The sequence below is a fragment of the Podarcis raffonei genome, chromosome 1, assembly GCF_027172205.1.
Source record: "Podarcis raffonei isolate rPodRaf1 chromosome 1, rPodRaf1.pri, whole genome shotgun sequence".
Taxonomy (NCBI): domain Eukaryota; kingdom Metazoa; phylum Chordata; class Lepidosauria; order Squamata; family Lacertidae; genus Podarcis; species Podarcis raffonei.
Window position 1 is genome coordinate 82,256,984 of NC_070602.1, and position 26,091 is coordinate 82,283,074.

The 26,091-nt window shown below is 44.6% G+C and overlaps 1 protein-coding gene across 5 annotated transcripts; it reads left to right on the forward strand.

The window, feature by feature from the left end:
- The first annotated feature begins 569 nt into the window (after window positions 1-569).
- On the forward strand, window positions 570-15,235 carry SSRP1 (structure specific recognition protein 1). 5 transcript variants are annotated; one of them, XM_053398554.1, is made up of 17 exons: window positions 570-761; window positions 1,152-1,435; window positions 2,850-3,035; window positions 3,536-3,641; window positions 3,820-4,010; window positions 4,095-4,325; window positions 5,971-6,074; window positions 6,773-6,901; window positions 7,028-7,249; window positions 7,756-7,828; window positions 8,438-8,579; window positions 9,942-9,987; window positions 11,528-11,648; window positions 12,495-12,665; window positions 13,318-13,409; window positions 13,546-13,726; window positions 14,713-15,235. In XM_053398554.1, the coding sequence occupies exons 2-17, from the start codon at window positions 1,382-1,384 to the stop codon at window positions 14,779-14,781; spliced, it is 2,118 nt and encodes a 705-aa protein (XP_053254529.1). In that variant the 5' UTR covers window positions 570-761; window positions 1,152-1,381; the 3' UTR covers window positions 14,782-15,235. The 5 variants fall into 5 exon arrangements, with proteins under 5 accessions (XP_053254529.1, XP_053254540.1, XP_053254519.1 ...); XM_053398565.1 differs by having other exon boundaries at window positions 570-752; XM_053398544.1 differs by having other exon boundaries at window positions 570-696.
- Window positions 15,236-26,091: the final 10,856 nt, after the last annotated feature.

Here is a 26,091-nt window from a genome sequence, read left to right on the forward strand (position 1 = left end):
TCAGTGAGGCATTTAACAAAGTCGCCCCCGCCCCCCCAAATTTTTGTGGAGAATCTGGTAAAATGTGGGCTGGACGAGGTAACTGTTAGGTGGGTATGTAGCTGGTTGACTGACTGAACCCTGAGTGGCCACTAATGGTTCCTCATCATCTTGGGAAAAGGGGAGGTGCCACAGGGTTCTGTCCTGGCCCTGCTGTTCAATGCCTTTATAAACGACTTGGATTAAGGAATCAAGAGAAGGCAAAAGCAATACTGAACAGGCAGCCCCATATCCCCGTTCCAGAGTCCCATCCTATTCCCGCGTTAACCAATCAAGAAAGTCACACTGCCGCCCCTCACGGGAGCCGCGCCTCGCTCCCAGGATGGGAAGCCCATAGAGACGGGGTGGGAGGGAGGAAAGACCGGCCCTCTCTCCATGCTAACAAAAAAAACCCCACTACTCCAGGCTGAAAAGGCAAACGTCTCCTCAAACAAGATTCCCCCGTGAGCACTTCCGGTCTGCAACGGAGCGCGTTTCCTGCACGTTCTTCCGAGACGTCCCACCATAGAGGCGCTGCGCGATAGAGCGGCGTCCCACGGCCTCCGTAGAGAGTCGCGCCGCCTTCTTCCATTTTCTTTCTTTTTCAAACCGAAGAGGCAAGAGAGCACTAAACGACTGTGGGACCGAAAGCCAACGGCCCCGGAAGGAGGAAGTGAGGTGAGCTTTCTAGAGAGGAGGGGAGAGGATGTGACTCGTGTTGCGCAGGCGGGAAAGTGCGTCTGGTGAGGGGGGGGGAATTCAAAGCCGGGCGTGCGAGGGCGGGGGGCAATTGTCTTCGGTTTAAACGCGGTTGGTATGGGAAACTGCGGTAGTAGTAGCAGCAGCAGCAGCAGCAGGAGTAGGCGGCTGGTGTGCGCTGTTGCTGCTCCGTAAGGAGGCGAGTTTTGGCTCCCGCAAATAGACACCGTGCGTGTTGCGCTTTGGCGGCACTGAGCATCTTGTGGGTCGGGGGCTCCTGGGTGCGGGGTTTGGTGTGTGTCCTTCTTAGTAGGCATTGTGAGACAGGGGTGGTTTTTAGCCGAGTTGGGTGAATAGCAAGGCAGCTTGCTAGAAGTCGTCGTCTTCTTCCCGCCTCCCATGTATAAACAAAACATTTTCTGCTTTCTCCCCAGGTTTCGCCTCCCCCCAAGTGTTTTCTAGTCCCCTGTGTCTTCGTGTTCCCTTTGCTTCTGTTAGAACTAGATGGAGAAGATCCCACGTTCCAGGAAGGACTAAGGCGTCTTGTCTTATCCCTGCTTGGTTCCGTTTGCAAAACTTTCCCCCAAGAACAGCTCGGCACGTTTTGCTGGTGTGGCCTCAACCCCTGCCATAGTGGGGTGAGGGGGGTGGAGGTGCTGTCAACATGGCGGATACACTGGAATTCAATGAAATATACCAGGAAGTGAAGGGATCGATGGTGAGTTAATGGGGTGGTGGTGGTAGCCTGAAAGGAGGAAAGTAACATATGGTGCTATGTGAGGAACAAGCAGTATGTTTGGAGGAAGCTTGACCTGTTGGATGGGATGCCACCTTGTCACTTTAGAAACCTAGTGCTTTGCCACAAGTTTGTTGTATGATCTGTGGTGTTCTGGTATGCCATGTTTTAAAGGGGAGTAAGAAATAATATTGCTCTGTCCCTTAAGGGTTCGGTGAGGTTAATACTTTAAACTTAATGGCAGTAGGGCCTATGAGAATATTATTTAGGACGGTGAACAAATGTTTCAAGAGTGATGAAGCTCACATTTTTCTTTGGATTCCTGAGGATTGTGGAGAAATAACTTTTTTGGGTGGCAAATTCTTTACTCACTAAGATGCATCTTGAGACTTCAGCTGGGTATGAAACGTAGAGCCTTTTTATTATTCAGCATTGTTAATGCCACTGGGGGGATTACTTGGCAGGCTGGTAGTATATCACTTGGGATTATTTCTGGATGCAAAACAACAAAGACTCTTGTGGCAAACTGAAAGACTAACAAATATATTATGGTGTAAGATTTTGTGAGCTAGAGTCTATAGATCTATATAAATGTGATTCCTAGCCACAAATATTTGCTTAATTTAAAACTGAATATGAAGCAAGGTTCTGAGGCTGACTTCTAAGGAAGTAACACCTACTTAAATAAATAGGGCTTTACTTCTTAGCAAATATGGTTAGGTTTGTGCTGTAAACATTGTCTTTTTTAAGAAAACAGATGTCTGGACACTTTACTGTAGAAGCAGAAAACTAGATCTGGCCACTAGGTTGGCTCCATATTCCTCTCGCTGCCAAAGCAAAGTTTGACAGATGGGGGGGGGGAATACCCACCTGTCAGTCACTTGACATCACAGCAACATCAAGTCACTGGTGTTTCCCTATATGGTTAGAAATTGACTGTGGGCCAAGGCAAATCACTTAGCAAAGTGCTTAGAAAGCACACTGCAACCCCACTTTTGGACCAGCCACATTTTGACCTTCTCTATCCCTGATAGCATATAGCACATCAGGTGTAAGGCAGGTGGGTGTGGCTTGCAGGCAAAATGGGGAGGTCTGGTAACCTAATTAGGTCTGTGGGTTGGAGGTTCCCCACTGCTGCTTTACTGAGTGGTTTGAGTCCCATTCCAAATGTCTGGGGAGAAAACAATTATAGTGGAAGGAATTATTGTAGTTGTTGGATAGTTGCCATAAACACCACATCATATGTCTTGTCCAACTTGTTCTAAATAGTATTTTAAAAGGGGATTTGGTGGCAGTTTGAGGAATAAATGGAGTTGTTTCAGGAGAAGAGCCTATCAAGCTTTTGAGAGGCCACGGAGCTAAAGCACCTGCTAACCTTCTGTCTCTTGTGGGTCAGAATGATGGCCGCCTGCGACTGAACCGTCAAGGTGTGATTTTCAAGAACAGTAAAACAGGAAAAGTGGATAATATTCAGGCATCAGAGTTGGCAGAGGGCATCTGGCGACGAGTAGCACTGGGACATGGTCTCAAACTCCTGACAAAGAACGGTCACGTCTACAAATACGATGGGTTCAGAGAGACGGTAAGATTCTTTTTGGAATGAGTTTGCTTCTGAGCATGATACAGTACAGCCCTCAGCAGGTCTTCAGGACTTGGTGGGGTGAGCGGTTTTTTGGATTATGGATCAAGACAGGTTGATATTGTGCAGCATCTGCCATTGGGTGTTTATTTTTGCCTGAAATTCCACCAGTTTGCATATCCAGTTTGGTCTTGTAAAAGTGCCTTTTCCCTCTAGCCTTATGGTTATGTGTTGCCTTAGTTGCAGGCTGTTATAAAGGAGATGTCGGTTCTACAATGGGATTTCTAGTTTCATGCATCTCTTGTAGCATGCAATTCTTAACTCTTAGCTTATATAAAAAATACTTGTTAGTATTGACATAATTTTGCTCTGGCCTGTGATATGTAGCTTATTTTAATTTCCAAGGTGCAGAAAGCTATTCACAGCAAATGGCTACTCTGTATACCGCTGCCTTACTAGTGCATTAACTGACTGTTCCCTGATTATGCATTTTCCTTCCATAGGAATTTGACAAACTCTCAGATTTCTTCAAGACACACTTTCACTTAGACCTTGCTGAAAAAGACTTGTGTGTGAAGGGGTGGAACTGGGGGACAGTGAAGTTTGGAGGTATGTTTGGGTGTGGTGGGTGGTACCCCGACCCCAAGGGAAATTGGCACACTGTGTCTCGAAGACAGAGCTAAGAGAAAAGAATGGAGAAGGTTGTTTTTGTTTTACTTTGGGTTGGAGAGTGACTGAGAATGTATTATTATTTTCTCTTGGAAGATACCTTGTTGGTCTTTTGCAGGGCAGCTTCTCTCTTTTGACATTGGTGAGCAGCCAGTTTTTGAGATCCCACTCAGTAATGTCTCCCAGTGTACAACTGGCAAGAATGAAGTGACGTTGGAGTTCCACCAGAATGACGACACTGAAGTGTCGCTTATGGAGGTGCGCTTCTACGTGCCACCCACTCAGGAGGATGGCGTGGATCCCGTGGAGGTGAGTGAGAACTGAGTAGAGATGATGTTGGGGTGGGAGAGAGAGCATTAGTTGATAAAAACTTCATTCCACTCTTTACTGCAGGCATTTGCCCAGAATGTATTATCCAAGGCAGACGTCATCCAGGCCACCGGAGATGCCATCTGCATCTTCCGAGAGCTGCAGTGCTTGACACCTCGTGGTCGATATGACATCCGCATCTACCCTACCTTCCTGCACCTCCATGGCAAGACATTTGACTACAAGATCCCCTACACCACCGTTCTGCGGCTTTTTCTGCTGCCCCATAAAGACCAACGCCAGATGTTCTTTGTGGTGAGCAGCAGTGGAATTGGGGGGAAGGGGTTGCCTGTCAGGAGTAAGAATGATGGTTACTTCATGCAGTAGGCTCCATTCATAGGTTCTCTTCCTTCTCCCCTTTGTGCTTTATGAGAGAGGCCAGGGCCTTTCATCCCTTGAAAACTTGGGACCAGTTAACGTAAGAGATTTCTTTACTCCCACATGCACCCACTCAACTGCTTTGATCGGTGGAATTGGCACTACTGCGGGGGCCACATAATACCTGTTCCAGATTTGTAAGAACTTGATTGTTTAGTGTGGCAGCACCTGCGCTTCTGAACTTCATGCCTATTGAGATCAAATAGGCACCTTCTTTTTTGGGCGCCTGCTAAAAACATTCTTGCTTACACAAACCTATCCTGGTGCTTTGAAAGTTAGTATTTCAAGTTTTTAAAAAATATGGTTGTGATTTTTTTCTTGATTTTCTTGTTTTATCTTTTTGTAAATCACTTGGAGGTATTTTGCAATCAATGATGCATACCTTTTATGAAATAAAAATAAATAAGTTCTTGTTACTAATTAAAAAACCAGAAACAAAGCAAATTATCAGTCTTATGTTGCACTCTGGGGAGAAGAATCCAGGTGTCTTTCTACTCAGTACACAGTCGGTGTCTCTCATAAAATTTCAGGGATTGTTATGTATCCTTCCTATTCTGCTCTGCCTTGGTTCCCTCCCTGCAAGCGTTCCGGGCATAAGGGGAGCTGGCATGTTGTTTCAGCACTGTGTTAAGGTGTCGGGCCTTAGGGCTCTCTCGTTCCTTCTAACTGCAGCAGGTGTGGATAGAGATGCAAGAGCTAGTCCCTCAGCGTTGCATAGCTAACTTGCACATAATAATCTCTTCCTATCAGATGGAGATAAAGCACATAATTTTTTCTTAGAAAGCAGCAAGGTGGTCTTGTGCTACCTGCTATGCCAGACTGCACATCCGGCCAAGTTATTTGTTGCTTAGAAGGCCATCGGCCTTAATGTCTCAACAAATGAAACTGATTTGTAAAAATGTTACATGGGGGAAAAAATACGATAGAGAGACAGTGCACACACTTTTGTAAATCAACAAAATCTTTAATAAACAAATAAAAGTACAAAAAAGAGAAGGCCATTGGCCTTTAAGGCAGAAGGAAGTCAGAGCTTGCATGTCCAGTCTGGCATGGCATTGCCAATGTCTGACATGTTATTGTGAGCAGAGCAACTGCATATACAGCCTGGGGAGGTTTGGAGAAGGCTATTTTGGAGAAGGCTACATAGTGACATTCTGCATGGTTGTGGTGTTGTTGTTTTTTAATAAAAAAGACTATAATGTATCTTAACATTTCTGAAAGGGTGTGTGTGAGAAATATACTCAGTTTGATGCAGCAGTCTGAACCTGAAGATTCCTGAAAAGAAGTGCAAATTTTTATTCTCCTAGTTGAGTCTGTAGAGACTGCTGCTGTCTAGGATTAAATTTGGATTTCTGTTGCTGTCTTAAATCAAGGGGAAAGGGCTTTGTGATGGGTAGGTTGTCTCTATGAAAGGGAGATGCATGTGATATCAGCGTGGTGTGTGGGGGTTAGGCTGCATGGGAATGGTGCTTTTGGCTCAGGGCTCCTGCTGAAGGTGAAGATTATCTCTGCTTCCTTCCAGATCAGCTTAGATCCTCCTATAAAGCAAGGCCAAACACGTTACCACTTTCTTATCCTACTCTTCTCAAAGGATGAGGACATCTCCTTGACCCTCAACATGAATGAGTGCGTACCATTCACAGTATTGTATTCCTTACAGTGTATCTGTGTCTGATTCCCCTAGATGCTTTCTAAGCTTGACTCTACCCGTCATGCCCAAGTGCTTTTTTTGTCCCAGTTGCACAGACTGCTGCAATTAATTGGTGTTGTAGTAATCTTTGGAGTCTCTTGCATTTCCATTTCTGTCAAACTTGTTCTGTGTGTTTGTATGGAGAGGGAGAGAAAGAGAACGAGACTGGCTTGCACAAGGAGACCTTGGAATTTCTGAACGGGATTCCAGCGCAACATTCTAACTTTAAGACTGCTGATTCTAGTCTCTACCTGCTCCCTATTACTACCTTTCTCAACCCCACCCCCATGTGTGCATATATGCCCGTGCACACCCACACACAGGCGACTATCCGCTTATGTGGGAGCTATGTCCAGGGAAGGTAGAAACTATAAAAGGCACAGTGCAGCATTTACTGCAGACTGTCCCTGGACCTCAGAATGCTCTCCCAGAGTGAATGCAATGGCAGGTGGAATTGCTGACTGTGCTTTTTCAGCATAAAGCTGTGATCCCTCAAGTTAAATGTGCATAAGTTGTGAGTCGACTGTACATACATAAGCATGCACACTTGGTATTTAAAACATCTTTCAACAGCCACTTGAGTCTGCACTTTCTTAACTTCTATTCTGTCTCTCCCTCTCTCTCTTTGTAACAGGGATGAGGTAGAGAAGCGCTTTGAGGGTCGGCTCACCAAGAATATGTCTGGCTCCCTGTATGAGATGGTCAGTCGTGTCATGAAAGCTCTTGTCAACCGGAAGATCACCGTGCCTGGCAACTTCCAGGGGTGAGAAATGCCGCCATGCTGGGTTAGAGGAACCGTGAACCATTCATTGGCTGTCATTGTTTGACCTGGGCATGAATGAGAAATGTATGGACAAAATTGAGCATGGCTCTTATTTCCCTTTTACAGGCATTCTGGGGCACAGTGCATCACTTGTTCCTATAAGGCTAGTTCGGGCCTCCTGTACCCTTTAGAACGTGGCTTCATCTACGTGCACAAGCCACCCGTTCATGTTCGCTTTGACGAGATTTCTTTTGTGAACTTTGCCCGTGGGACCACAACCACACGCTCCTTCGACTTTGAAATAGAAACCAAGCAGGGAATGCAATACACTTTCAGCAGCATAGAGAGGTGAGTGAATGGATCATAGCAGAACCATAGAGACACAAGTGTGCTCACCAGCTTTTGATCTCAGCCACTTCTTTAGCTGTATAATATTTTCCATTGTGGCGGAAAGGGGCAGAATTGCCACTGCCCTTGAGCCCTTCCCATTCTGAAAGACAGTTCTTTCTGCTGCTTGCATATGTGTGACCTATAATTTTCAGGTGTTTTCATTTTAATAGCTGCATCATGCATATATTATTATTTATGAATTTGTTACCTGCCTTTCACTCTTAAGGTCCCAGGGCAGGTTACAGCATTAAAAACAACATTCAAACCAATTTAAAGCCATAAAACAAAGGTAGGTCCTAAAAACACAATATTTCGTTCTCCAGTTCCCCTCTGTGCCCTCACAATATAGGATCTATTTTCCCTGGCAGCAACTGATTCACTGCTGTTCTGTGAAGTTTTGTCACAGGCAAGTGAGTATTAGTCTTGTGCGAGATGATTGCATCTATGGCTTCTCTTCCTTGCAGAGAGGAATATGGCAAACTATTTGACTTTGTGAATACCAAGAAGTTGAACATCAAGAACCGAGGACTGAAGGAGGTACCTGTTACAAGAGGGTGGGCAAGAGAGAGGACAGGGAAAGGCAACTACTGTCTGGTCCTGGTCCTGATCTACTGGGGAAGGGTGGGGGTTCTCTGTCTCTCTGGAGCTTTCTCCCTTCTCAATTTCTGTTCTCTCCTTGTAGAAGAAAAAGGTCTGTGCGATTGTCCCCTCCTCTTCCTCCTCCTCTTGGTTCAGGTCTCCTCTGCATGGCTGTGGTGAACATTCCTAATCACCATAGTATAACCTTGCATGAACCACAGGCAAGGGGCAGCAGCCTGCTCTGCTCAAGAAGTGGCTTCCACCTAATCCACCTTACTAGCATGGTTCTTCCCTCCTTCTGAGGAGAGAAGGTGTGTTCTAGCAGACCCAGGAGACAGCATGCATTCAGTTCTTGAGGAATCTGCTGTGTGTGTGTGTGTGTGTGTGTGTGTGTGTGTGTGTTTAAAGCAGAAGCCTTTTCTATACAGTATGTGTGCTCAAAAGCATGCTGGGAGTTGTGGTTTTAGAATCTCTGCATGTTTTGGGTGTGGAAAGTGTTGAGAGAGACTGTCTGCTCAAATACTGGAGTTGGGAAGCTTCCATGGAATGCTTTGTTTATGTTTCTAGGGCATGAAGAGTGTGCCCTATGATGATTATGCTGGTTCGGATGAGGACTCACATGATGCTTACTTGGAGCGTATGAAGGAGGAGGGCAAAATTCGTGAGGAGCATGCAAATGACAGCAGTGAAGACTCTGGGGAGGAGACGGGTAAGCCATTTTTTGAAAATTTCTTTTGGGTTTTGTTTTTTTAATAATTGAACAGTATATAACTTTTTAAAAATATGTTTATATTTATTTTTCATGGCACAGAAGATACATTTTGAGAAAACAGTAAACAACAAATAACTTGTACTGATCATATTTCAAACTTTTGTCATGTTATATAATAAAGTTGTGTTTGATTACGCTAAAAGATCATGCCACATTTCCCCATGAATGTTTGGTGGATTTCTGCCACGGTCTCAACAATTTATGTTTTCAAGAAGCATTTGCCATACATATAAAAGGAATGTAGATAGTGTCTGCCTTTTGCCGCTTCGACTTGACATGTCAATATCTAAGCCAATGCTATGGACTATACTTGTTAAGCCCAACACCAGTTTTCCGGCATCTGACTATCTCCATACAGGTAGCTGTCAATAGAAAGGCTAAGAGATCAACATTAGGGTAATTTTGAGTGGGTGGGATCATAAGCCAAATACTGTTAGTGCAGGAGACATTTCACTTGTTTTGTTGTATGTCAAGCTTATTTCTACATATGCCCATGGTTTGCTCTTTTGACTGTTCATCAATGGCATCAAATGTTTTAGTTGAAAGGCTTTGTTAGAAGTTTGGAAGTGTGGGATTCCAAATCTGCTGCTTTGAACACTTCCATACATAGTTCTGGAGCCTAGTTGCACTTTTCCCCTTCGTGTATGAACTTGTTCATTGAGCACTGCCAAATTTTAAATTGTTTGGGTGTATTCATAATTATCAGCACTTGAAAGAGAAACAAAAATTTCAGAAGGATAGCTGCTGTAAAGATGGTTATGTGTCCTGAGCATGCTAAATGTAAGTTTTCTCAAGATCTAAGATCCCATCGTACTTGTAAAAGTAATGGTGTAAAGTTTGCTTTCTTTAGAGCTGACAGGTTTTTTGTTACCTAGGCTCCCAAATATTTTACTTCCTTATAGCAGATTTAAAAACCTATCTGTTTTTGAATGATTGATTGGTCAGATGGAGAAATGTCCATTTATGTTATTTCTGATTTGGATTTGCTGATTTTGAATCCAGACACTTTAGCATAATTGCTTAGTTTTTTCATTTCAGTAATATGAGCATTGCAACTTTTGGATTCAATAGCATAATTGATACAATGTCTGCAAAAAGGCTTATTTTATGCATTTCTTTTGTTAGCTATTTAAATGTTATGAAATAAGTAAATGAATAAATAGCTTTTCTGCAGCCTGGAGATAGAGATTGGCCTATTCTGTCTTTGGTTTGTGGCCAAATCCATTCCTTTTTGCCTTTTCATGCCTTACATTTCGTTCTCATCAGTGTGGTTTAAAAACAGAGATTTTCTTTTTCCAGATGAATCATTCAATCCTATGGAGGAGGAAGAGGATGTGGCAGAAGAGTAAGTAAAATGCTTCGGCCTGCTGGAGATAGTGTTGTTGAATGCTGCATTGCAGGCTCTGTTAGGAATCAAAAGGCATGATATTAATATTTTAATAAATACTGGGGGAAGCTGTGTGCTTGGAAGGGACCAGTGTATCACTGAAGGATGCAATAACATCTGGAACTGTGACCAGGTCTCTGTGGGTCTTCAATATGACCGTATGGAGGCAGGCAAATCACATGATTAGGAGAATTCCAACAGAAGAAAGTTGGATCACCTGTATTGGAGTGATGACAATAGTAGGGTGACATGGGAAGAAGAACATCTTGTTATAATGTTGTGAGGATCCATTTGGGGAGTAGGAAATGGGGGTTGTAGTTCTTGCCACATGAGCAGGTTTCCACTTTTGCAGGGGTGGCGCGCTTCCTTTTCTCTGTCTCCCGTCAGCCCACCCAGATCTGCTCAGGATGGTCTCCAAAGCCTCTTGAGCAATTGTGACGGTGTGCAGTCAGAGCTGCAAGGAGGAGGGGAAGTCCCACTGCATTAGTGGAGGCCTGTTCCACTCGTATAGCAGCCTTACTGGGTGCAACCACTGGTTATCAAAATGAATGGGGAAATCTGAGTCCTAAATTTAAGGCAATACTTTGCGACTCACTTTGACAGTCTTGTGCTTTTTATCTTCGTCTGAGAAATATGCTGCCCTTTCATCAGTCTAAAATTGTATACAGGGTTGAATATTCAAGAAAACGTTGGGAGCTAGTAATCTGGGCATGCTTTCACTTAAGCTGCTAGACAGCATCTTGCAGGGTGGGCAGTCATGACAATGGACCCATTCTATTTCAAATGCTTTAAGAACATCAGCTTACTTAAAAGGCTTGTCTGGTTGGTCTTTGAAGTATGAACATTGGGGCAGGTTAGACAGATGAAGAATATAAAAGGCAATTGTTTTTTATGTTTGCATGCAATGATTAACAGTCAGTTGATAGCTGCTGCTTTGTGTGCTCTTTCTAGAATAGTTTCTGACAACTCTATGCAGTGGCTTATTGAAGTCGTATATTGTATGTCTAACAATTTTTAGCAGTCATGATAGGGCTTTCAGTGTTTGTAAACTTTATAAGTTGTTTATTCTAATCGGGCTACATAGACCTATCTGTTTATGATATTTGTTATTGATTTTAATGATCCTGCGGCATACAAGTCATTCTTGGGACTTATTAATTTGTTTACTGCATTTATTTCCCAGTTTTTCTGTAAAGAGCTGGAGATGGTGTTTAATATGGTTCTCCCCCTCCTTATTTAATCCCCACAGCAATCCTGTTAGGTAGGCTAGGCTGAGTGGGGATTTGAACCCTATTTCTAGTCCTGCACTCTATCCACTACACCACACTGATGTAGTGTAACTGACCCATGAGAGTTAAGCACAAAAAAAAGTTAGGATGAGGATATTGTTGCTCAAGCTTGAGTGTGTGCCCTCATTTTAAAAGTGACTGGGATTTATTTGTGGGTTTAGGAAGCTGTGAACCCACCTCTTTCTGTGGGTGTCTTTTCCTTGTGACAGGTTTGACAGTAATGCCTCAGCCAGCTCGTCTAGTAACGAAGGAGACAGTGACGAGAAGAAGAAACCTGCCAAAAAAGCCAAAATTGTCAAAGAACGCAAGCCTCGCAAGAAGCCATCTGAGGTGAGAGCAACCAGGATGTGGAGATTGTTGAATTCAAGGCCGCTCTCTTCCTGGCTTTCTTTGAGTGCTTCCTGTCAGAGCTGGAAGTGCCTGTGAGAAAGCAAACAAGTGCACAGTTACAAATCAGCAGCCTTGCACTGGGCATTATTTGGGAGTTCCTAAGAAACCAAACAAATCAGTGCAGTTTTGAAAGGTGCACTCTGTCATCTTGATTCAAAAGAGAATCCAAACAGAGGGGAACCTGCTCCTTGATCTCAGGAGTGCCCAAACACAGTGTTAACTTGTGCCTGTGTTAGCTGAGACCGGAACAAGAACTGTTTTAAAACGCTTGAACACATTAAAAATAAAATGAAACAATAAAACGCTTGAACACATTCAAACATTAATCAACTTAAGTAAAGCTATTGAGGGTACCTAAGGAGAGTGCATTGCCGAAATCTCTCCTTGCATAGAGAGGTTAACAGGCCTTTTCCCTGTGAATCTGCTCGCGTAGGGGAGAGCTGCGGTGGGATGGGCTTTGAAATTGAGGGATGGCGCTGGGGGCCAAGTTGGTCCATGCTTATTAGTGGTGCAGTGAATATGAAAACCAGTCTTGGGAATATAAGGGGGAAAGGGGGCAGTAGAAGAAGATTTGGAGCAAAAACTGTGTGTTGCAATTTTGCCGAGCTGCAGATTTCTGGAAGGGCAGTTGTCTACAGTCAGAAGTCAAGTTAGAGGTCTTTATGCAGGTGGCTTTGGTCGACAGGAAGGGATTTTTCCGGAATCTTTGGAATAGGCAGGGCTTCCCTTTACCTGGAGGTGAAGTGTTGTGATTTTTCTCTCTTCTCACCCTCCCTTTTCCCACAGGGTAAGAAAGGGAAAGACCCCAATGCCCCAAAGAGACCTTTGTCTGCTTACATGCTCTGGCTCAATGCTAACCGTGACAAGATCAGGGCAGATAGTCCTGGCATGAGTGTCACTGATGTGTCCAAGAAGGCCGGAGAACTCTGGAAAGGAATGTCCAAAGAGAAGAAAGAGGTGGGTGATGAGTTGATAATAACATTTTATGGATACGGAAGTGTGCCAGTAACTTTTGGGAGTTGTTTATGATTTGTTCATCTGAATGCCAGTTGCTGGGGGGGGGGGGCGCAAACAGTGGGAGAGGGCTGTTGCTTTCTGGAGGTTTCTCTGAAGTGTCTTGGAAGGGTGGTAGTTCAGTGGCGGGCCACATGTTTTCCACGTAGAAGGTCAGAGGTTCAATCCCTGTCATGTCAGGCTAGGATTGAAAAGGATTCCTGCCTCAAACCCTGGGACATTAGGAAATTCCTGCTGTGAGAAATGGTTGCTAAACCAAATTGACTCTTGGTCTGATCCAGCAGGAATTCCATAATGTCCTGAGACAGTCAAATCCTGTTTTATCCTGATGATTATGCATTTCCACTTGGTCACTAAATCCAGTTCTGGGTTTTTGAACCTCAGTTGAATCTATTTTGGCCTTGACCCACAGGCATAAGGAAAAGAACAATGGGCTTAAAATAAAACCTCAGGACTCTGCATTCCTTGAGTTTTTGGATTTCAGTTTCTATTGCACGGGATACACATGCTCCTGGTGTTAGCAGAAATGGTGCATGAGTTGTTCTTTTTGTGGGTTACATGAGTAGTGAGTAAAACATACTCTTTTTGGATGAAGGAATGGGATCGCAAAGCTGAAGATGCCAAGAAGGACTACGAGAAGGCAATGAAGGACTACACTGAAGGAGGGAAGTCGGACAGCTCCAAGAAGTGAGTAGCTGCGCCCCTCCCCCACAAACAAGAACACAGACTCCCATCCTCATTTCTCCATAGTGCTTCTGTTGCCCCAAAGGGATTCTGCCAATTCTGCCATTACAGCACACTATCTCTTTCTTCACATGAACAGGGAAAAATCCAAGAAGACGAAAAAGCCAGAGAAGCCAGGGAAAGGCAAGCCAGAGAAGAAGGCACCCGCATCTGCAAAATCGTCTGTGAGCAAGAGCCCTTCCAAACAACTTGGAGAGAGTTTCAAGAGCAAGGAGTTTGTCTCCAGTGATGATAGCTCCTCAGGCGAGGACAAGAAGGAGGTGAGTGGCAATGCACTCTGTGGTGGCAATGCAGTGCCACTGCCAGTGAGCTAGAGAGGAGGAGAAGGAAAACATGCTCCATTCAGGTCAGAATCCTGCTGCCAGTTCTTGCTACAGAAGAGCAACCATTCCCCCCCCCCCATGATGTTTTCACCACAAGTTACAGGATGGTCCTTTTGTGGCCACTAGTAATGGAAGAGTGCCTCTAACCGTGAACATGGCAATCCATAATCTCCCTACTTTCATTAGTCTCCACGCTTGAGACATTGCATTGCTTCATGTGTTTTAATTTGCCGAATAAGTATTTATGGAATTTGTATTTCAGAGCTAAGAACATTTTTCACGGTCTGTAGTCTTATAGGACAGTGTCAGGAGGAAAGGACATCAGGAAAGATATTGAGGCAGGGAAGATAGGTGGAGAGCCATTGGAAGAACACAGATGTCTGGTGTTGGTAAAAGGCACACCACATCAAAGACCTGCTTAAAGCCCCCTTGGTTTCTAAGTGTTTGCTTTACTATGCTCTGCAACCATGAAAACTAGAAATTTACTATTTTTAAGAATACCAAGCCGGTTATGTATAAGTGCTCAAGCTGGAGAAAAATATTGGCTTTAATAATATATCATATGATTTCTATTTTTCCCTGGTTTCTCCATGTTTTCCTGTCCTTTTACTGCTATTTGCTGAACCATATTCATTCCCGTTACATTGTACACACTCCTATGTTTCTAGCATAGTAAATAAAAGCACATTGCAGGCTTTTCTAGATTTCCCCATCTTCATGCAGCTTAAACATCCTGTGTGCTCCATTTATTGTATGCTTTTACTGCAGTTGGCTGTTCAGCTGAAGCTTAATTGATCTGGTCCCAGTGGTACCCAGCAGCTCCGCTTTGCAGCGCTGATTCTGTTGGCTTAGACTCTAAGGCATGCAGCTAATCTTGAATCTTTCCCTTCTCTTAACAATACCTGTGCCTCTTTCTTTTCTAGGATTCTGATGAGGAGGAGATCGCCAGCACCCCACCCACCTCAGCAGAATCTGCATCTGGTTCAGATTAGCAAGAAACACCCACACAAACACCCCGATTCCCCACCCTTTTTACAGGTGTTGTGGTGGTTCTATTTGTGGAGGTGAGGCCAAGAGGATGTTGTTCCAGGCAGGATGGATGGAGAGCTGGCACCACTACAATGCTTCAGTTGTTCCCCCTCCCAGTATTGCAGGTTGTAGTCAGGGCCAGTTGTCCAGTCCAGAGAGAATGGATTGTGCTAAAAGAGGACAGAGAAAGCCCATCACCCCTGCCCCTTTTCTGCCTTCATGTTGCCATAGATGCACTGTGTCCTGTTAGATGGCTGGATCAGTGGTATGTGGCATACAGCTGGAAGATGGGGGCACTGTGTTGCTTCCCTGGTCAGATTCAGTTGATGTCTTTTGGTTTTTCTTTTTTAAGGTTCTCTTTGCATTTTTGTTTATCGTGGCTAACTGATTTAATAAAAATCAAGTGAATTTGGACAAGACTTGTTCTTGTGTGACACCCCACCCTGCAACAGCCTGGACAAATGAAAAGCATCTTCCAGCATGGAGGTGTATGTCAAAGCAAATCAAACCATTTCTTCTGCAACAGCAGGGAAAGACCTATGTATATTTGCGCAACCTTCACCAGTGATCTTTATGTAGAGTTTTGTACAGGAGCTGCATCTTAATGCTTTGGGCCAAGGGGCTTAACTGTAGTACCTTCCATTAGCAGCTGCTGCACTAATTGTATTTAAAGGGCCATTGCGTGCTGATGGGATGTGGCTAATGTAGGCAAGCAGTCAATAGAGATGAAACCTGGCAGTGCCTGAGATTCCATCAGCAATAACAGCATCCTTGAACCTCGCCAACATTAACACTTGGGACAGCGTCTGGTCCCGATGGATAACTGCTGGCACTCTTTAAAGCAATGTGAGAGCTTCTGTGCTTTGCTTTTCCTTAAAGGCAAAAGAAGCTTACAGGCAGCTTCCTTCCCCCCCTCTCCTCTATTGGATCATCTTATATCAACCAGTATGGAGACATGTATCCATGTGAGTGTGTGTACAGAAGGAATAGAGGTGGACTTCAGCTGGCCTTGGATGGATTGCCAATGGCTGTTTCCTTGGCAGGGATGTTGCTCGGCAAGTGGCTCTCTGGGAATTCAGGAGCAGTATTAAAATGATAAGGGGCTAATTAAAATCAAATTGGACCTAATGGCTCAACCCATGGAAGTCATCAGCCTCTTTTGAGTATAACTGGCGTGCTGGGCCAAAGCAAAGGGGTATTGTGCCCCTTAGACAGAGTGGGAGCCCTTTGGGAAACATAAAAGCAGGGCATGGTGATCAAATCCATCATGTTTAATCTTTTGCATCCTGTATTGTTATTAGTCATGAGAGTTGCTGCTTTGGCTAACATTTGTATTTCTCTTTAGAAAGCCATTTATGTTGTTGGCCATCACGGTATCCCCTGGCAGTAGGTTTCATATTTTAATTATGCATTCTTTTGATTACTTTTATTTATCTTAAAACCAGCTATATATCCTTTCCAATGAAGAGCTGTGAACTCTTGTTTGTTTAGAGTGGGCAACTTTTCAAAATTCCTTACCCAGTACTTCTCATAACCTTACGTGCCAGTCTTGTCCCACCTCAACACTTCCCACTCACACAAATCTAAAATCCCCAAATGATTGACACTTTCTTTGTAAGGTAGGTGGGCTCCCCATGATCATTTTATTCATGTTGTTTCTTTTGACAGCTGTAGGGCTTTGTATTGAGGTTCCCAGAACTGCACACACATTACTAAATGTGTGCACATACCATAGGTTTTTATATGATGGTGCTATGATGGAAGCTGTGTTTTTCAACTTTCCTTATAACATTTAACATTTAGTAAATATTATATTAATGTGCTCATCCTGAGATTCTGACCAATTCTGACATCATTCTGTAGTTATGTATACTTAAAATCATCATAACCCACAGTGAAAAAATCAGGCCTTACCAGGGGTCAGACTAGATGTGATGGTAGCAGTTCAATGTATTTAACCAAAGAATCCCCCCCCCCAGTTTTGCCTAAAGAATGTGTCTGATTTTCACCCCGAAAGGCATACGTGGGTAAGGACTGCAGAATGCTCCTACACCATTCACTCAGCCTATTGTGGCTTCTCTATGCGACTGCTTTTCTCTGACATTGGAAGTGATCTTGGCTGCGTGAAAGCACTTTTTGGGAGGGGTAGTGGTGGAGAAGAAAGATTGGCTACAGACAGGGTAAGCCACGGTCTAGCGGGGAAAGAGGATTTCCAGCTCCTCTCATGCACATGCTTCTTTTGCTTTTCAAATAGTCCCATGGCCTGTACATGATTAAGGAGAATGCCATATCAAGCATGACACACCTGCCACAGTCATATCTAGTTGAGCTTTCAACCTATCATTTTCACTGGTTTGATCATTTGGAGCACTATGTGATTTCAATCCTTCCCAAACTGTGTAGATATGGAATAGCTCTTGCCCCCTTCTCACTAAAAAGTCGAGCTTTTACTTTCCCACTTCACTACTCTAGTTCTCTCTACCCCATCAGCTTTTGCAAATTTAACTGCTAGGTGGCAATTCGTAGCACGGTAGATTTTCTATCTAGCTCCATTACTGTTAAAGCAGCCTGAAGTTCTTTTTCCTGAAAGGACAGTTAATTTGAGCTAGGGGACTGAACCATGATCCAATTAGTGTGGATTACCGGTCCTCTGCCATCCATTAAAATGGCTGTGGGAACCTTTTTGAGAGCTGTCTTGCAATCACCTGTGAGTCAGACAGCATTTTCTGCTTTGGGATAATTGAATAAGCACTGAATTGTTTTACTGAGACCTGGTACGGAAGAATCTATCTCCTGCTTGTGCTAGGAATTGAGCGCAGGAGTGCTCCAAAGGGTTTGTAAGTAAGTTTGCAATTAAAGCCAGCAGCAAATTCCTATTTGCACACTTGGAACCAACACAAAATGTAAAATTCCTGAGGTCCTTGTGTTTGCTTTGGCCAAGCTTATACAAGTCATTTACTGGAAATGTGCATAGGCTGCCAAGAATAAATGGGGGGCCGGTTTTATCTACCTGTAGGCTACCCTGCAACTGTAGTATCTTGCCTCATGCTGCTCTTTTGATTGAACAGCTGAGGTTGGCAAGCAAATGGCCAGCCTCCTATTCTGTGGTCCTAGCAGCCCTTTTATCCGATGGTCTTCCTGTTTTCTGTGTATTTGCTGGACAGCAGCTTCCATGGAAGTATTTAACTAGTTTACCTTGCTTTGTGAGTGTTGGCTAATTAGGCATTGACCAGATGAAATAAAGGATAGGGCTCTGGTATTTCTAATACTTCCCAGGCAAATAGGAATGAGAGAATTTAGGGAGGTGGTATATATGTGGGAGAAGGGACGCGTATAGCGCTGTGAGTTAAACCACAGAGCCTAGGACTTGCCGGTCAGAAGGTCGGCGGTTCGAATCCCCGCGATGGAGTGAGCACCTGTTGCTCGGTCCCTGCTCCTGCCAACCTAGCAGTTCAAAAGCATGTCAAAGTGCAAGTAGATAAATAGGTACTGCTCCGGCAGGAAGGTAAACGGCGTTTCTGTGCACTGCTCTGATTTCGCCAGAAATCATGCTTAATCATGCTGGCCACATGGCCTGGAAGCTGTACGCCGGCTCCCTCGGCCAATAAAGCGAGATGAGCGCCGCAACCCCAGAGTCGGTCACGACTGGACCTAATGTTCAGGGGTCCCTTTACCTATATATGTGGGAAGGGAGGTTGAATGATCTAGCTAGAGACAGTTGTAGACATAAATTCCTGAGCTGAGGTTATAGTGGACAATATACCATGGCAATATTTGCAAGGCAGTAATGCAGTCCTGTAGTCCTGTACTTGCAAATAAGTTGTGGTTTTCAATGGAATTACTGTCCTAGCTAAGTTGTGTAAGAATAAAAGATAGTGGGGTGGGGGGTGGGGAATGGATGGATGGATTATGGATGAAGTAGATTGTTGTGTATAGAAGCTCATGACACAATTTTTTGGGTGCTGCTTTGGCCACCGCACAGCTGTTCTTCTGGGGATTTGTCTGTTTTTTTGTGAGAGTCTCAGTCTATTCATTCCCAAGAAGCATTGTAAGGTCGTATCTCATTTATAAACCCAAAACCCTGGGGGAAAGAGGATGCACAGGATAGATAATGCTTCACTTCTAGGTCTATTAGGTATTATCATTAAAAAACGGGATACCCATTTCAGCCTTAATAATGTGGGCCTGTTTCTGAAGGGGCATGTAAATTGATTAGTCCCACCCTAATCTTGTTCTGAATTCAGATGAGATGATTGATGGTTATCTAGAGGTGAGGTAGCTTTCATGCACTTTGAGCATGAGAGAATTGACTGCTAATTTCGAATACAGCTGTGCCTGCTTCCAAAAGAGAGAATTCAAATACTCTGTTTAAGATAAAAACTTGGGTGTCAGAAGATCGTCTACCTTTCTTCCTGATACCTCAGCGTCTTTCCACATTTGCAGCAATGACTGTGAATGGTTTAGAATCTCTAACTATTTTAAGGGAAGGACTGTCTTTCAGACCTATATATGGCTCAAAAATATGTCCTTTCTGTTCCTCATTAACTTTCCATGCTGTGGGAGTGAGAGAGAATGAATAAATAACTAAAAGACCCAGCCAGCAAGAGTGCTGAGGATTCCTAATTGCTAATACCTTAATATTCTAGATGAGTGTGACTATTACCTGTCTTAAGTCCCCATCTAGTGGCCAAAATAATAATTTTAAAGCTTACCCAATAAAATAACCTATGCAGGAGATCTAAACACATACACCCTGGAGTGGGAAATATAATTTTCCACTGATAATTCCCTGTTACCTTTGTATTCAAACTGATTTAAAGCATGTTTTATGGTTAATGTTGCTGCTAAGGATTGTGAAATATCGGTGGCAATGCAACTTTCAGCCATGAAGGAGTCACTTAAGGAAGTCTGCATGCTCAAAAAAATATAATCCCAAATAGATCTGCAGTTGAATAAGCAGAAGATTTGCATATAGATATCCTTTGCTCATTTTAGATTTACCTAGTCTGGCCAATTGGGAAACTTCGAAGATGTGATGCAGTCCTAAGTGAGGTTTCCAGTGCCCCATCAAGTAGTGTTTTGTGTGATTGGTTCCAGTTTTTGCAGCCTGATGTTGTTGGGAAGGTGCTTGCGAGTATGCATCCAGTTGTGTCCTCTTGGCCCTTGCCCCTCATGGCTGATTAAAGCTAGCTGGTGGGTTCAGGCCAAGATTAATGTGTTTCTGGGCGAGGTGCTGGCTGCCTTGAAGGAACTGATAGGTTGCCGACCCCTGGGTCACACTAAGGCCCATGGGCCACAAACGGCCCACGGGGGTCGTTTAACTGGACCACGAGCCACCCCCAAACCGAGCCGCCCACTCGGCAAGTCCCCCCACACTGCGCTAAACCGGTATAGTGCGGCACAGGGACTTGCTTCCATGGTGCTGGAAATCGTGGGCATGCGTGCTCACAATCCGGCCCATGGAGGGATCTCAGCTGAAGTGAACCAGCCCAGGCGGGGTAAACCTTGCTGACCCCTGGCACTGTGACCATTTCTGGGGGGAGGGGGGCCCCAAAGGAAGTAGGCTGAATGCAGGATTCTTCCAATTCCTGGACCCAGCGAGGATTCAATTGCTGGAATAGCCAGGCCTGCCTGGCAATGGCCTGATAAGTATAGGTCCTTAAGAGAACAAAGGAGTGGCTCTGTGCCAGAGGACAAATGGGTGGACTCCCTGGTTAGTTACAAAGACAAAAAGCCAGAGTTGAGAGCTGAGTGAAATGAGCTAGATGCCAAAGCGTGAGGCTGGAAAGGCAGAGAGAGGAAGAGGGAAGAGAGAGAGAGAGAGCTCCAGGCTTGAAGTCTGCTGGAATCCAAGGCTGCGGCTATGGAAGAAGCAGGAGGATGCTTTGGGGTGTTAATGCTGTGGGCTCCTCCATCGCAGACTCAAGTTGTATGCATGTGTAAATAAACCACATATCATAAGGACACCACTGTCTCTGCTGTGCCTCCTTCCGAAAGGGAACACCAACTCTGCACAAGTGCCTGGAACCCCTGGAATCTTGCGCTGCTCAGAGATTAGGGTAGCATGCAACAGTAATTACTCCCCTGTTACATTTACCTGCTTTGGGACAAGGTACCTAAGAAGGGACACAGCTGCAGACATTCCTGGAGGAAACTGATTGTTTAGACCAGTGGTTCCCAATTAGCTAAGTGCTGCAGACTCCCTGTTTCTTTTGGACTCGTTTCTTTTGAAAATGTTGATATCTCTATGGTAGTTTTTATTCTGAGAATGGTGCCATGGGCCTCTTGAGTGGGTTACGTGGACCCCCCCCCAATGGTCTGCTAACCACCAAATGGGAACCACTGATACAGACCCATTCTAATCTGGGTTCAGACCAGGGTTTGGGACTGAATCTGCCTTGGTCAGCCTGATGGATGACCTCCAAGGGGAGAGTTGTAGACCACCAATGATTGGAGAACATCATGTTGGCCACCTAGGGTTCATGGTTGTGACTGAGCCCAAGGATACTTTTCTGTCTTTTGAGACTGACAATAAAGGATTTGGTCCTTTTCCCTTTCCTGTGGCACTGTCAACACGTCAGTAAGTTGGGGATGTTTGGGCAGCATGTATGTGATCGACTAAAAAGAAAATGCTCACCCCACCATTCTGATTGAACTGGAGCTGACCCATGAAATACAATGAACCAGTAATAAAGACATGTCTCTGTAGTGTGTTTGATTTCCTAAGAGCTCTGCTGTATCAGAGCCAAGGGTACGCAGGTTCTAGACGGCTGTTTGATGCACTGGCCAGCCACATGCTTCTGAGAAGCCCACAAGCAGGCCCTGAAAGTAATAGCCAATCCCTGCTGTCTGTCCCATACCACTTAACCTTCAAAAGTATACTGCATATGAGCACAGAGGTTCCATTTAACTGTTGTGCCTACTAATTAACCAATCTACCCACAGATTTACTGGATCCCCTTTTAAAGCCATCTAAGGTTTTGGCTATCACCCCATCCTGCGGCAGCAACTGCCATAAAATTAATTATGCATTCTGGGACGAACTATTCTTTTGCTTTCCTGACTCTGTGGTTGTGCTTTTGAGTGGCCCCAAGTTCCAGAGAGGAATATTGTGATATTAATTTATTATGTTTGACTTTGGTATGGAAATTTGTTCCTATATGTTTGGATTTAGATCTCTTTTTACTTTATGTCGTTATACAGTGGTACCTAAGGTTAAGAACTTAATTCGTTCTGGTGGTCCGTTCTTAAGCTGAAACTGTTCTTAACCTGAGGTACCACTTTAGCTAATGGGACCTCCCGCTGCCGCCGTGCCGCCACTGCACGATTTCTGTTCTCATCTTGAAGCAAAGTTCTTAACCCAAGGTACTATTTCCGGGTTAGCGGAGTCTGTAACCTGAAGCGTATGTAACCTGAGGTACGACTGTACTTTGTTATGTTATAAATAAATATACGTAAATAAATAAACAAAAATCACAGAATTATAGAGTTGGAAGGGACCATGAGGGTCATTTAGTCCAACCCCCTGCAATGCACGAATCTTCTGCCCAGTGTAGGACTTGATCCACAACCCAGAGATTAAGAATTTCATGTCCTACTAACTGAGCTACCCCAGAAAAAAGGAAACTGAATATTTCTACCCACTTTCTACAAGCCAAGCTTAATTGTTTCAGATAGATCTCAGTCCTGTCCCTTTTCTTATTTCTAAACCAAAAATACCCATTTACCCTTTCCACATAGGGAAGGCACCACAGCAGCCATTTGCCCCGTTATCATCTGTATTAGCCTTTTCTTTTTCCAGCTACAGGCTCTGATTTTGCAGATGGGATAATCATAATTGTAAACAGTATCCCAAATGCACCTTTGCCATGAATTTGTTGATTTATTTTAGAAAATTTCTGCACAGAGAGTCTGTAAAGTGGCTTCTAGTTTTAATACAAAACTACCATAAAATAATGACATAAATAATATTTTTTATTATACTTGTTAACATGCTTGTTACATAAACGTATTTGGGTGACTTATGACACAGTTAAGAACAAACATGAATACATTACTATGCCATTAACAAATCCGTAAACTGATAAATCCAGAAAAAAACTACAATTCACAGGTAAGTCTTTAGTTGGTGCCAAAATGATGTCTGAGAAGGTGCCAAGTGGACCTTGCTAGGGAGAGCATTTTACAGGTGGAGAGCCACAACTGCAAAGGCCCTTTTCATTGTCAACACCCTCTCAGGCTCCTTCAGAGTGGGAATCTGGAAAATATTAAAGCAGCAGCATTAGAGGAGCAAAACAGGGAGGTAGGGTGGCAGTGGCTCAGGGCCCTGGATCTTCTGCTCCTCTTAAAAAAAACTTTTAAACATTGCTTTCAGGGTAGTTGGACCCATTGCAAAGTGCAGTGCTGGGGAGACCCCAGCAACTTTCCATCTTGTTTTGCAGAGTACTATACAGTGTACTAGGCCCATAAAATCTTGTTGGTACCTCACTAACTCACAGGAAACCTGGGGACCAAGAGCCAGATGTCTTCCACCATCACCTCTGAAAATCACCCCAAATTTGCATGCATAAACATACAAATGTGTGCCACCATTCTGTGCCACAGTCATTTATGTACTGTACCTAACAAATCCCTGGGCCACAAACAACAAGCTAAACATAAAGAAAGACCACAAGCTTAACATGAGTGAATGGTGTGATACAGCAGCAAAAAAACCCTAGGCTGTATCAACAGAAGTATAGTGTCCAGTTCAAAGGAAGTAATAGACAGGAGAAGAAGAAGAAGAGTTTGGATTTGGCCTTTCACTCCCCTTCAGGAGTCTCAAAGTGGCTAACATTCTCCTTTCCCTTCCTCCCCCACAACAAACACTCTGTGAGGTGAGTGGGGCTGAGAGACTTCAGAGAAGTGTGACTGGCCCAAGGTCACCCAGCAGCTGCATGTTGGAGGAGCGGAGACGCGAACCCGGTTCCCCAGATTACGAGACTACCGCTCTTAACCACTGGCGGGCGAGTGTGGAGGACTCCCTGGTCCTGAATGGGGTAACTGTGCCCTTGAAGGACCAGGTGCGCAGCCTGGGAGTCATTTTGGACTCACAGCTGTCCATGGAGGCACAGGTCAAATCTGTGTCCAGGGCAGCTGTTTACCAGCTCCATCTGGTACGCAGGCTGAGACCCTATCTGCCCACAGACTGCCTTGCCAGAGTAGTGCATGCTCTGGTTATCTCCCACTTGGACTACTGCAATGTGCTCTACGTAGGGCTACCTTTGAAGGTGACCCGTAAACTACAACTAATCCAGAATGCAGCAGCTAGACTGGTGACTGGGAGCGGCCGCCAAGACCACATAACACCGGTCTTGAAAGACCTACATTGGCTCCCAGTACGTTTCCGAGCACAATTCAAAGTGTTGGTGCCTTAAAGCCCTAAATGGCCTCGGTCCAGTATATCTGAAGGAGCATCTCCACCTCCATCGTTCTACCTGGACACTGAGGTCCAGCGCCGAGGGCCTTCTGGCGGTTCACTCACTGCGAGAAGCCAAATTACAGGGAACGAGGCAGAAGGCCTTCTCAGTAGTGGTGCCCGCCCTGTGGAACGCCCTCCCACCAGATGTCAAAGAGAAAAATAACTACCAAACTTTTAGAAGACATCTGAAGGCAGCCCTGTTTAGGGAAGCTTTTAATGTTTGATGTATTACTGTATTTTAATATTTGGTTGGAAGCCGCCCAGAGTGGCTGGGGAAACCCAGCCAGATGGGCAGGGTATTAATAATAATAATAATAATAATAATAATAATAATAATAATAATATTCTATCTTGGTCAGACCACACCAGAAGACCAGGAGTACTGTGTCCAGTTCTGGGCACCACAATTTAGGAAGGATGTTAACAAGCTGGAATGTGTGCAGAGGAGGCCACCAAGAGGATCAAGGATCTGTAAACCAAGCTCCATGAGAAATGATTGAGGGAGTTGGGTATGTTTAGCCTGGAGAAAAGAAGACTGAGAGGCAATATGATAGCCACCTTCAAAGATCTGACTGGTGGTCACATGGAAGATGCCGCCAGCTTGTTTCTGCTGCTCCAGAGGGTAGGATGTGAGTCAGTGGATCCAGATTAAAAGGAAGGAGATTTCACCTAAATAAGATATTTCTGGTGGTAAGGGGAACACACTATCTTGGGAAGAGATAGACTATCCTTCATTGATGTTTATTAAACAGAGGTTGGATGGCCATCTTTCAGGACTTCTTTAGCTGTGACCCCTGCATTGCAGGGGGGTTGAACTAGACGAAATTCCGTACAACTCTATAGTTCCAGGATTCTAAGTGGGTCAGTTTAAAAATACATCGCTCGCAGCTCAGTCCTATCTATGTCTAGTCAGAAGAAAGCCCTCACTTCCATGGGGGTTAAGTGTAGGATTGCAGCCTCAAGACGAGGTGGAATAAAAAAAAAGGGAAGAAAAAGTGCCACAAGAGAGGGGCCGGACTTCACCTTTTGGTGGAGGGAGTTCCGTAATCTGGTTGCCATAATCTGATCTAGCAGTATCTCCCTAGTAAGAAGGCGTGATGATACTGCTGATCGTTTTATGTGTAACACAGCAGCCGCGTGGCTCAGCCCTTCCCTTGCAAAGCTTCCCTCGGGGTGGGGCTTCAGTTTCGGAGTATATTACAGGCACAGGGGTCGAGAGGCTCGCCTCGACTCTGGAGTTGTTTTTTGTTTAGTCGTTTACTCGGGTCCGACTCTTCGTGACCGGAGCAGTGCTGTTAATTAGCCCATCACTTGCAACACGTGGGAAAAGTGGGAGAAAAGTTAAAGGAGGTGCGGATCCCGCGCCTGCAGGGACTCCTTTAAAGTTTTGATCCTCAGCCAAACCCAAAACAAAGGAAACCAACAACAAGAATGAAAAGCAATTGTTTATTGTGTGTACATAAAAACCACATGACTCCAAGCTCCTTGTGAGTCCGGGATGGGTTGCAGAAAAAAAATAAAAATTAACAATGGAGAAATATTTCACATGCCAGTGGGGGGGCTGTGAGCTGGAGAGTGGGGTGGGGTTTCTCCAAAGCCCCGCCCTTTGGCCGTGCTCGTAAACCTCCTTTTTTCCCCTTAAAAAGGCGGAGGCAGCGAGGTTCTCATAAAATGTGTAAGCCGAAGCTTCCTTGCAGCCTCGTTGGAGTCTCATAAAATGTGTAAGCCGAAGCCCAGCCTCGTTGGAGTCCCTGCAAGTCTCGGGAATGTGACACGTGGGAGTGGGTGGCTCTGTATTTGCATGCCTCATGAA

What these genes read in the sequence shown, in the direction of transcription:
- SSRP1 (XM_053398554.1), top strand. Translation starts at nt 1,382, where the DNA reads ATGGCGGATACACTGGAATTCAATGAAATATACCAGGAAGTGAAGGGA. An exon ending in ACGATGGGTTCAGAGAGACG is followed by an intron (nt 3,036 to 3,535) that starts GTAAGATTCTTT and finishes TTCCTTCCATAG; the next exon opens with GAATTTGACAAACTCTCAGA. An exon ending in CAGGCGAGGACAAGAAGGAG is followed by an intron (nt 13,727 to 14,712) that starts GTGAGTGGCAAT and finishes TTTCTTTTCTAG; the next exon opens with GATTCTGATGAGGAGGAGAT.